Source organism: Ovis canadensis, chromosome 12 (assembly GCF_042477335.2).
Source record: "Ovis canadensis isolate MfBH-ARS-UI-01 breed Bighorn chromosome 12, ARS-UI_OviCan_v2, whole genome shotgun sequence".
Lineage (NCBI taxonomy): Eukaryota > Metazoa > Chordata > Mammalia > Artiodactyla > Bovidae > Ovis > Ovis canadensis.
The window spans coordinates 78,323,966-78,336,034 of NC_091256.1; the positions used below are offsets into that span (position 1 = coordinate 78,323,966).

At 34.0% G+C, this 12,069-nt stretch overlaps 1 protein-coding gene across 1 annotated transcript in view; it reads right to left on the bottom strand.

Annotated features, from left to right (window-relative positions):
- Nucleotides 1–12,069, bottom strand: part of TPR (translocated promoter region, nuclear basket protein) — a 63,680-nt gene that overhangs the window by 49,399 nt on the left and 2,212 nt on the right. Inside the window, exons 3-13 of the mRNA XM_069544140.1 lie at nucleotides 11,791–11,895; nucleotides 9,844–9,917; nucleotides 7,838–7,934; nucleotides 6,704–6,807; nucleotides 6,192–6,356; nucleotides 5,343–5,435; nucleotides 4,389–4,469; nucleotides 4,221–4,308; nucleotides 3,331–3,471; nucleotides 2,902–2,993; nucleotides 2,452–2,649 (exon numbers count right to left, since the gene is read on the bottom strand). Of these exons, the coding sequence (XP_069400241.1) occupies nucleotides 2,452–2,649; nucleotides 2,902–2,993; nucleotides 3,331–3,471; nucleotides 4,221–4,308; nucleotides 4,389–4,469; nucleotides 5,343–5,435; nucleotides 6,192–6,356; nucleotides 6,704–6,807; nucleotides 7,838–7,934; nucleotides 9,844–9,917; nucleotides 11,791–11,895 (1,238 nt within the window). The remainder of the gene's footprint in view (nucleotides 1–2,451; nucleotides 2,650–2,901; nucleotides 2,994–3,330; nucleotides 3,472–4,220; nucleotides 4,309–4,388; nucleotides 4,470–5,342; nucleotides 5,436–6,191; nucleotides 6,357–6,703; nucleotides 6,808–7,837; nucleotides 7,935–9,843; nucleotides 9,918–11,790; nucleotides 11,896–12,069) is intronic.

Consider the following 12,069-nt stretch of genomic DNA (forward strand, 5'->3'; position numbering starts at 1 on the left):
CAACTTATAATTTTAAAATATTCTATATAATATAGTCTCTAAAGAGAAATTTCTTAAAAATATGAATACATTTCTTAATATTTCAAATAAGCTCAACATTATACTGTTCATCACTGTATGCTAATGAAGGGGGATCCCCCCAAGTTAATTGTGAATCAAAATGTTACAGCCACACCAAATTCATAGTATATTATCAAATGATGTTGGAGATCAAACAAACACTCTCAAAAAACTTTGTTATTAAGACAAAAACAAAGGACTGCATTAGTGATAATCATTATTATACCATCTAGAAATATTAAAAGCAAAAAATGTTGGGTAAGTCTTGGATTTATTAAAAAAATGCACCGGGAACTAATTTTAAAGAATCAGCAACCAATGTCATAAGGCTGTTAAAAAAAAGAAAAATGGTAACATATTGAAGTAATGTTTTATACGCAGTATCATTAGGGATTTAGGGGCATAGTTTTAAGGAGCTTGATGTAAGCACAAAGTATCTTTGAAATCTTATGTTTTATCTCCAATCCATATAAATTTTGCTTTTTAATGCACTGTTCTCACATAACATATATTATTTCACAAAGTATGTATTGTTATAGATAGTATACAAGTGAAAGATGGCTTATATTTATCCTGGTGTTTCAAGTGTCTCTGAGCACAATGCCATCAACGTACAAGAATAAACCAATTTCAGATGGAATTAAGTATAAGACAAGATGGAGCAGGCAAATATTCATGAAAAATGGTAATAACACAAACCTACTGATTTCAAAATGGGATCAATTAAGGTGCCAAGGAAGAAAGTAACTTAGTTATAAAATTCAAGAAATCTGAGAAATGAGCACCACAGAATCTAAACTGGACATGATATATGTTATGGACAGAAGATTTGGCTACAAAAAAAGATACTGAAATTATTTTTAAAGCTTTTGGAAGTTATGAAAAAAGTCTGTATTTATTACTGTGTCTGCACATTAGTGATGAATTAATAGGTTTTCCCACGGTGAACAGCCGCTTTTACCCAATTCTTAAGCCCTCCACTTTACCACCTCCTCAGACAATAAGCTTCAGGTAAAATGCTCACTTTCAACAGTGAGAAAGTCAAGGAGATCCAAAGGACCTCTTTTTAAACCACACCAGATGGGCAGGGGTGTGTATTAAAGCCCCATATTCTCTCAAGGCAAGAATGCTAGACATGATTTGATTTAGGAAAAAGAGACCGTTAGACACAATACACCCTGATTTAAACTGACATCTAAATTGTAATAACAACAGTAATAAAAGTTTAAGTCAAATTAAGGACACATTTGGGCTTCCCTGGTAGCTCAGATGGTAAAGAATCTGCCTGCAATGCAGAAGACTTGGGTTTGATCCTTGGGTCAGGAAGACCCTCTGGAGAAGGTAATGACTACCCACGCCAGTATTCTTGCCTAGAGAATTCCACAAACAGAGAAGCCTGGTGGGCTACCGTCCATGGGGTCATAAAGAGTTGGACAGTTTGAGTGACTCATACACACACACACACACACACACACACACACACACACAACACAGAGATGCATTTATACTATTTAGCACATAAATTAACTGATTTCCTTCAATAAAATTTGTTTAGTAACTCTCAAAGATTTCTCAGTAATATTAACAGCTGTATCTTAATAAAAAACAACACTGTGCATGTGTGCATGCTAAGTTGCTTCAGTGGTGTCCAACTCTTTGCAACTCTATGGACTGTAGCCCACTAGGCTCCTCTGTCCATGGGATTCTCCAGGCAAGAATATTGGAGTGGGTTGCCATGCCCTTCTCTAGGGAATCTTCCCAACCCAGGGACTGAACCTGCGTCTCTTACGTATCCTGCATTGACAGGCAGGTTCTTTACCACTAGCACCACCTGGGAAGCAAACAAACAAATACTCTTCTTAAACCAGTATCTATTAAAAAGGAATCTAAAGAAATAAAGAATATTCTCAAACTTCCTTGGTACTTCTAATAAACAGAGGAACAGTAACAAAATAATATATGTAAAGATTTGCCAAATTGTGAAATGATATTTTTATAAAGGAGTTCTTTTCAATGAACAGTATTATCATATCCAGACAGAATATCAGAACTGCCTGACAAAAAATGATCCCTGCTAAATTTAGAAAGGTTCTATTACAAAAAGAGATTGTGTCTATTTATCATCCTCTAGAGAACCCTACAGAAAACATCCCAAATATCTTAAAAAATGCGAAGGGTTTTCAATGTTTGCTGAATAAAAATAAAACATTTTGCAATTAAGAGATGTTTAATAATGTAATGACAAAGTTTAAAATACATAATTACCCTACCACTGAAAAAGCAATTAGCTTTGGAGGTAAATCCTTTATTTCTAAGAAAGAACCATCCTACTTAGTAAATTATTTCTCCTCTGTATTTTTTCTACAGTTACAATTTAGGAATGGAACCAACCTTCATGGCTTGTTCAAGCTTAACGGATAAACTTGCCACAGCTTTCTGTGCACGCTCATACTCCTCACGCTGGCGTTTCAAAATTGGTGCTTTGGCTTCAACTTCTTTCACTATTTCATCTAGATACTTATTAATTCTTTTGTTTTCTAGTTTCTCCAAAAGCAGTTGATCCTGAGTTTCCACATAAGCATTATACAGCTGAAAGAAAGATATCATTTCAAATTCAAGCATAATATAGCCTGTATAGCTTCTTTACAAACATTCATCCAGCAATTACACAAGATGGCAATGTTTACTATATGCTGCATAGAACCAGGAACCAGGGAAGCCTTCCCTAAAACGATCCATTAATCATTAAACAACAAGAATAAATTTTGGGGGGAGTAGGTGTCAGAGAGGTCTGAACACTTTTTGCTGATGGAAAACAACAAGATTTGAGATCCTTCTTACCTCAGTTAACTTCATGCCAGGTTTCACTATCTTGGCTACAGCTGCTGCAGTAGGAGACATGGCTGCAAGCTCTTCTTCAGATAAGATGGCCCCTGTGCCAACACACAGAAATCTAGTACGCTTTTGGAAAATTTCAAACTAAAGCCACTAATGCTTCTCACAAAACAAGCAAAAAGTGACACCTATTGTACATTATGCATACATTCATATGAAGACTTTAAAATATGACAACAAATAATCATTTAACATAATTCTAAAAACCATGCAGCATTAATAGTTAAAACTATTCTGGAAACTAACACACAATCATTTGTCATCAAATGGTACTTACACCTGAGAATGAGAAACACTATTAGTGAAGTTAAGTGAGGACTACGTAGGAAAGTTCCAATATTTCCAGCCTTTAATAAGCTGTCTATGAACCCGTACCTTTACGTTTTGTGGCAGAAAGCAGGTCATTTGCATTCTCTAATTCCTTCTCTAATTTCCTTATTTTCTCAAGCATTTCTTTTTCCATTCGATCTTTAGATTCTTCCACCTCTATGATATGTTCTTGAAATCCTTTACTGGCTAACAACATGATAGAGACAGAATAACCAAAAACATAATTAAAATCTTTGAGTTTATAAAATGTAATAGAATAGTCATTATTTTTCCCTTCAGCAGACAATATTAAATTCTACAGACACTGGTTGATAGTTATTACTCAATGGAAGCTCTTAATGAACTTGTAATTCCTGACGTGTGTGGCCTAGTGAATCTACTTCTTCTTTTGCTATCTCTTTTGTAAAAGTGGGAAACTAGGGGAACTCAAACTGTAAAACAGGGGCTCTAAGTATTTCTTTGGCTTAATCTGATCTTAGATGAAGAGAACACAAGAAATAACTGGGGAAGGTCATACATAAATAACTTACATTTTAAAAAAAGCAAGTATAGAAGAAAACCAAAGACTTTAAAATACACTTTATAACTTAAAAAGTAATACTTACTTATGGATTAAGACAGTCTCCAAACTATAAACCCATATGTATTAATATTTATCAAAGTAAATGTTTCAAAAATGGAAGAAAAACTTCCTATTAGAAATCAGAACACATATATGGCTATTAGATGCAAAAAACTTAGAAAAACATTAGCTACCTGTTTTCAAATATACTATTTGCTGAAACAGAGTTTAAAATTTGATCTAAGCATCTTTCTTATATATCAAATTTTGTCCCTAATAAAGTTAATCTGACCTCTAAATCTATACAAGGGCAAAGAAAACAGTACCTTCTATCTAAAAACAAAACAATCTTCCCATGATTGTAAAGTCTTACCTTCTCCAGTTGACTTCAAAAGTCTGTGTAGCTGGTCCACTGCTCGGGTCAGTTCATTGCTCTTTGCCTCTGAATCGTCAGCAGCGCTCTAAAATTTAATCTTAAAACAGTTATCCAACATCCATTAATGCAACATTAGGGCACGAAAATGTATGGTAAAGTACTTACCTTGTAAAGGTTAGAGAGTTTTATGTGAGCATTTAATTCATTGTGGAATTTCTCTTCCATACTAGCCTGCTGTTCCTTGGCCTGAAAAACAAAAAACAAAACACTAAAAAACCAATTATAAGAGTCTCATTTGAACTGAATTTAGAATGCTTACCAAATGCCAAGATGAAAAATTCAGTTTTGAAAGTAGAGGTAAAGATTAAAACACCACTAAAATTAAAATCAGTTGTCATGATAGGGATGAATTACCTTAAGGATAAACTGATATTTTTATCTTAAAGCAGAATAGTTAAATGTCATTAAAATTAACCATACTTATTTTTAGATAGTACTTTAGGTGTGGTATACAACTGACTCTAGTGATTTTAGCCTAACTACAACATATAAAAGTGTTCTAGATATTTTATGGTGTTAGGAACAGTGCAAAACATGCAGTCATTTTACAAATTAACAGGTTCTGGAGTGTTACAGTATTTTCATAAAAGAGACATTTTTAAACAGGTCAGGCTATGGTTTTTCCAGTGGTCATGTATGGATATGAGAGTTGGACTGTGAAGAAGGCTGAGTGCCAAAGAACTGATGCTTTTGAACTGTGGTGTTGGAGAAGACTCTTGAGAGTCCCTTGGACTGCAAGGAGATCCAACCAGTCCATTCTGAAGGAGACCAGCCCTGGGTGTTCTTTGGAAGGAATGACGCTAAAGCTGAAACTCCAGTACTTTGGCCACCTCATGCGAAGAGATAACTCATTGGAAAAGACTCTGATGCTGGGAGGGATTGGGGGCAGGAGAAGGGGATGAGAGGATGAGGTGGCTGGATGGCATCACTGACTCAATGGATGTGAGTTTGAGTGAACTCCGGGAGTTGGTGATGGATAGGGAGGCCTGGCGTGCTACAATTCATGGGGTTGCAAAGAGTCAGACACGACTGAGCGACTGAACTGAACTGAACTGATACCTCTTTCAGTTTGGTCAACAGATCCTCTACATGCTTTTGAAGATTCTCATTTGATGCTTTCAGGCCATTCATCTGTTCTTCCATTCTAGAAACCTAGAAACAAAAATGCAGAGTTGGGTGGGGGTTGGGGGTGGTAGTGGATACTGTATTAACTGAAATTTGATACAAAGTTTCACTGCAAAGTAAAAGCAAAACAATCCCCACCTACCAAAAAAGCATTTTATAGGACCTCCCTGGTGGCCCAGTGGTTAACAATCCACCTGCCAATGCAGGGGACCCAGGTTTGATCCCTGGTGTAGAAGGACTCCACATGCCATGTGGCTGCTAAGCTTACAGGCCACAACTACTGAGCTGACATTCTAGAGCCTGTGAGCTGCAAACAGAGAGTGGCCCCCACAAGCTACAACTAGGGAAAGCCTGCTTGCAACAATGAAAACCCAGCATCCCCCAAAATAAATAATTATTTTTTAAAAAAGCATTTAATATAAAATATGAATGCTTAAGAAAATAAGATGAATGCTTAAAATGAAAACTAACAGCTCACACAAGAACACGTTTTGGATCTAGCTCACAGAATCTAACCACCACTTCTCAAACATGTATCTTAGGAAAGATACACTGTAAGTCAGAAGATAGTATCAAAATTTTCATCAAATATCTTAAGTTCTTTATTTAAATGCAATTGGTTAACTTTTGAGGCCAACTGTTTATGTGTTGTATCTTCCACATTTGAATCCCTAATCTTACAAAATATTTAATTTGGTATTCCACTAAGTAAATTTGTATAAGTTGGCACACAAACATAAGTTGTAACCAACAACTTACATTTTGGTAAGTTTACTAACTTACCTCCTCTTTTTTGTTTTCAAGATTACATTTAAGCTCTAGAATTTCATTTCCTTTTTCTCTGCCGAGAGCCAGAAGTTCATCAGTTTTGGTTTTCAACTCTGTATTGAGCCAAGTATTCTGATTGTGTAACAACTCCTTTTCTTGCTCCAGGCGCTTTTCTCGATACTAAGGAAATCCGAGAAAAAAAGGTTTATGGTGAAAGATTAATACATGGTCATTCAAAAGTTTTTGTGTGTAGCTAAGGGACAAAAACAGAATTTTATTTTATAATAGAAATAAGTATTTGCATGTATTCTTAACAGAAAACAGAACCAGATAAACACTATATGAAATTTAAATATCCCATAAGCAAAACAGTTCAATCAAAATTGTCTTAAAACTTAATCCTGTGATAGTAAAAAAATATAGCTTTTAATTATTTTATAGATAATCTGCCTATACTTAAAATATAATTTGGGTGCATATAAAGCAAACATTGTATTTTGTACATTAGAAATTAACTTGTTTCTCACCTTAACAGAAACATCAGAAGCTTGAAGTTCATCCAGTTTTAACTGAAGCTCACCCTTTGTTGCATTGCTTTCCTTAAATTTTTCATTTAGACGTTTAAAATCCTCTAGAAAGGTCAGAAGAGAAAGGGAAAATGATTGATTAATGCTCAGAGGAACCAAATATCAAAGATGCATCTCTAGGAACATAAACATCTAAATAAGTAGTTCTCAATTCTACTATTTTAACTTGCTTTTGCCATGCTTAATCACAAATTTAATTTTAAATGAAACCAAATTCATGCATCCAACCAAATATGCAAATTATACTGGTTATTTTAAATGCAATATGTAAAGTTAAATATACCATATTAACATTAATTTCCTCATATTAACCAAAAGTTTATTAAAAATTCACAAATTAGCCATTTCTTAAGTTAAAAAGCAAGTATAGATATCAAAAATTTATACTCAAAACCGCCAGGATATATGTGTAATTTCTCTTATATTCCTTACATGCAGGTTTTTATGAGAAAACTTAATTTTACCTACCCACTAGTTGATCAAAAGTAACTTTTTTTCTGAGACTAGTTACCAAATTGACTATTATTGTATAGTAAAATAAATATTTATTCTTTCTTTGGCAGAAATAACATTTCTCAAAACTCTTAGAAAAAGGACCCAAAGGGAATTGGACACCATTAAACTGCTTAAGAGTCACATTTAATTAAATATAGCAACTCTATTATATATTATATTCTATATTCTTGCTTCCTAATTCCTTCAGTCTGCCCTTTCATATATGGGCTCTCCTTTTAGGTCCCTAAATTGAATGCTTGTGGACAGCTTTATCAGTAAGGATGCCTGTACAAAATGAAGGCGTTCAGCCTCTTCAACCGAACACCTAAACAAGTTCCCAACTTCGATACTATAAACCATATTGTGGTACATAAACCTTGGTCCAAATTCTTTGAGATGTTTTTCATTTGTGTACTTGTCTGTAGCATTCTTTAAGTACTTAGAATGATCTGATACATTACACTGAAATCTACTCTGAGCTATGACAAACACCAGCCAATAGAAATGGACTGGGCATTTAATCTTAGCTCTATTAGAAGAGAAAGAGTGAAGTTAGAAGTTAAAGGTACTTCTTCATACCTGTTAAATATTCAAGTTCTTGAGACAGTCTCTCATTGGTTCTAATTAAGTCTCTTTTCTCAGCTTCCAATTCTTCCTTCGTCCTTGTAAACTGGCTCTGTCACATAAAGGAATAAGCATAATATATTTAAATAAGGAAATCAAGTTGATCAATTATAAAGAAATGAACATGGAATTGGCATTTTAATTATCATTAGCAGTGGTTTAAGTTTGCTTGATTTTCTTTCTCATGGCTTATACATCAAAATGTTTAAAAATTACCCACAATCTCAACACTTCTGTTCATATCCTAGATTTTTTAAATTACTTTTCCTAGATTCACAAAAATAATTTCCAATCTGGATGGGAGAGGAGCTTGGGGAAGAATGGACACATGTGTATGTATGGCTGGATTCCTATGCTATTTACCTGAAAATATCACAATGTTGTTTGTTAACCGGCTATATTCCAAAACAAAATAAAAAGTTAAAAAAAAAAATTTCCCATGTCAGTTTCTACTCACTTGGTAAGTGTCATATAGTTATATAATTACTTCAACAAGCCTTTATAGGAAACTTGATTTACTTCTGATTTTTCTGTCATAAAACCGACAACTATCACTATATCCTGGTTCAAATTATTTCTCAAGAAATAGGCCCAGAAATGGAATTACTTAAAACCCTTAATATATTTTGACCAATTACTTGGTACCAAGACAATGGCAATTTATAGGCATTTAAGTCATAACTGCCTATCTCAAGCCACTGAAGATTATGCTTAAAAAATGAACAGAGAAAAAAAGAAAAACCAATGTTAACATGCGGAGGTAAAAAATAATTATATCCTGTTACATTATCTGCATTTTCCTGATTATGAGTGAAGCAGAATAACATATCATATTGTTATTGGCTATTTGTACAGCTTCCTATGTTTTTAAAAACTCCCTTGCCCATTTTCCCCCTTGAATGGTTTTTTTATAATTTGAAAGTAGTCATGTATTAAAGATATATATATATGTATATATGTATAGTCATGTTTTTAATGAGAAAATACTTTTTGGTGATTCTATTTGTTGTTTCTATGTAGAAAATTTTACATTTCTATAGAATCAAGTCTATCACTCTTTCCTACTATAAATACTTTCTGTATGTATTTCTTAACCTCAAATCAAAAGCAAATTTTTTAAAAAGCAATGGCAAGAGTCTGAGGGTCTATCTGGTCAAAGAATCACTAGGTATGATCACTTTATTAAACAAACTGGCCTGCAATCCTTGTGATCACCACCACTGTTATTCTTAATCACTACTCTAAAGAAATGATTATCAGTGTAGATTCACCCATATCCCCAATTGCACTGAAATACTTGAAATAATGCCTGGGCAACAGTAAGTGTTAAATAGGTAATTTCTAGAAGAATGGTAGGTAAGTAGGTGAGTGGGTGGATGGATATGGATGGATCTATGAACGCCTGGGCTTCCCTGGTGGCTCAGATGGTAAAGAATCTGCCTGCAATGTGGGAGACCTGGGTTTGATCCCTGGGTTGGGAAGATCCCCTGGGGGAGGGCATGGCAACTCACTCCAGTATTCTTGCCTGGAGAATCCCATGGATAGAGGAGCCTGGTGGGTTACAGTCCATGTGGTCACAAAGAGTAGGAGGCAACGGAGCGACTAGGCACATACAGCCTGAATGTCTACCCTACTTACAAAATTATGGTATTTTAGTTACAATGCAAAAAAAAACCCCTTTTTAAAAATCATGACTTAAGAGCTACAGAGCTAATAGCAAATGTGTTTTTTTTTATATCAAGTACTCATATTTTCCAATAAGTAAAAGGAATGTTCAATTAATCATTACAACATAAAATCCCACTAAGAAATTTATGTATACACATTTTTGTTAGTAGCTTCTCCTAATTAAACATATTTCATCTTCCCACTGACTAAACGAACAATAAGCACAATTAGAACAGAAAAATTCCTCAAGTATCATGTTCACAATTAGCTTTATTCAGAGGAATAACTATTACCTGAATGGCAATATTGCGATCCTGAGCAACTTCAAGTTCCTTGTTTTTCTCGGTAAGTGCCTTCAATTGACTGTCTGGATAAAAGGAATTTTATGACTGTCACACACGTAAGCCTAAAATCTGCAATGACAGTTTTTATTCAACTGTCACCCATACACACTTTGAAATTAAGAAACTGAGTTTCAGAAAGGTTGAGTTGTACAGCACTGCATTTCAAATTCTTAAGTACAACCCAAATTTACTGCATTTCTAGTACAACTTTTACAATATGCTGTCCTGTTTCCAAAATCATATTTGCAATCATTCTAGCCAACATTCTTAGGAGAAAGTATTTGCAATTACTCATTTCCTTATTTTTCAATGACATCTTCTAAGTCAATCATAAAAAACTGAACTATATTTACAAATTTAAAAATTAAGTACAAAAAGACAAAAATCAAGAGACCAAATAAAGTGTGTACAGAATACATCACAATAACGGATAAACGTAATTCAGCTGGTTTATGGCCTTAAGAAGAGCTATATGTAATTTTACGTATATATAATTCAGCTATACTGAAATTCAGTTATACTGAATTTTCAGTCCTAGGATCTCCACCCACAAAGTGTTACCTCCCCTTATAGTTTCTGTTTTAAATGTATGTCGATAATTAGGAAGAATACACGTTCTGAAATTTTCTTCCACTAAAACACCTCTTATGTACTAGTGATTTAATAAGCAGTTATTACTATTTCCAAGTTAAACTGGCTTATTAAAACAAAAAAAATTCTGCTAATTTAGTCTAGATTTTTTATATAGTTTAATGCTATTACAGCTTTCTAAACTTACAAATTCAGAATAACCTACAAAAAAAAAAAACAAAACTGTACACCCAGCAAGGTGTGTCTATCTAGGTTTATCCCCATCTTCTCCTCCCTCTCCCCTTTCCAGATTTCATATAAGAAGCTGTGATCAGTTACTTTCTTGAATTTTTTTAGCACTACTGCTCTACAAACCTTTTATTTTCTATGCCAAGATAAAACAATGTATAGGTGATGAGTCACACGCAGCTACTCAATAACTATTTATACTCTCATTACAAATGTATACATACCATCATATGTATACCTCATGTTTTAAAAATGAGATGTGCCAAAATTAGCCAAAAACAATTTCAACTCAAACATACAGCCAGTGGGCATGGACTCAGTTAAGAAGACTGATGCTTCAGTTTTTCTCTTATTAGCTTCTCGCATTCCCAATCAAATTAAAATCCAGCTGTATCTAGTAATAAATATTATGATGTCCCTACTCTATAAAGATCTCCCTAAATTTGCTTTTTTTATACTGCAAACCAAGCACATAAAACACATCATCTTTGAGATCTTATGTATTTTTAGGACTTGCAGCAGTAGCAGCAGTGATGTAAGAAAACTTATGAAGAAAACTGGCTGCTCAGCTTTCAAGGAAATTACACCTTAAAGCGGAAATTGCATCCTTAGATTTATAAATATTTATAAAAATTATAATGAGAGTTAAAACACAAATATTATAATAGAACAGGCTTTTTCAACATAATTAAGTCACTCTCTACTTTTTCAGTTGCATAGCACTTTAGCCTTTTCAAAATGCTTTCATACACATCTCACTTGACATATACAGTTGTTGGAAGTAGACAGACAAGTGGTCCTAGCCATTTTGTAAACAATGAACACTATCACGATTTATATGACAAAAGAGCTTTTAACAGCAGTCAGAACTAGAACCCATACCTCCTGACCAACAAGCCCTGTACTCTTTCAATGTCTTTACCGCTGAATGAAAATAAAAAACCCTAATATTACCATAAATTAAAATAAGGATAACCAATATTTTCATATATAGTAATTAAATATTCTCAAAGTGTCTAAAGGAGTAGCCGACCTCAATATCCCAAGAATATTAGAAAGACATAATTAAATACTTACTGAGCTTCTCTAGCTCAAGCCGCAAGCTTTGACACTCCCGGGTTTCATTCACAAGTCTCTCCTGACTGTGGGACAGTCTCTTCTCAATCTCAAAGTATTGTTGTTCTACAGATGATCAGAGGAAAAAAAGAAAAAATCAAACACACACATGTACACTGTCAACATTGTTACTTATTTTTAATAACCTTGATTTTAAGATTTAGGACATAATATTGGAACCCACACTTCATATAAGAGCGAATCTGAGTAAAGACAAATAGCCAGTACGGTAAAGGACTT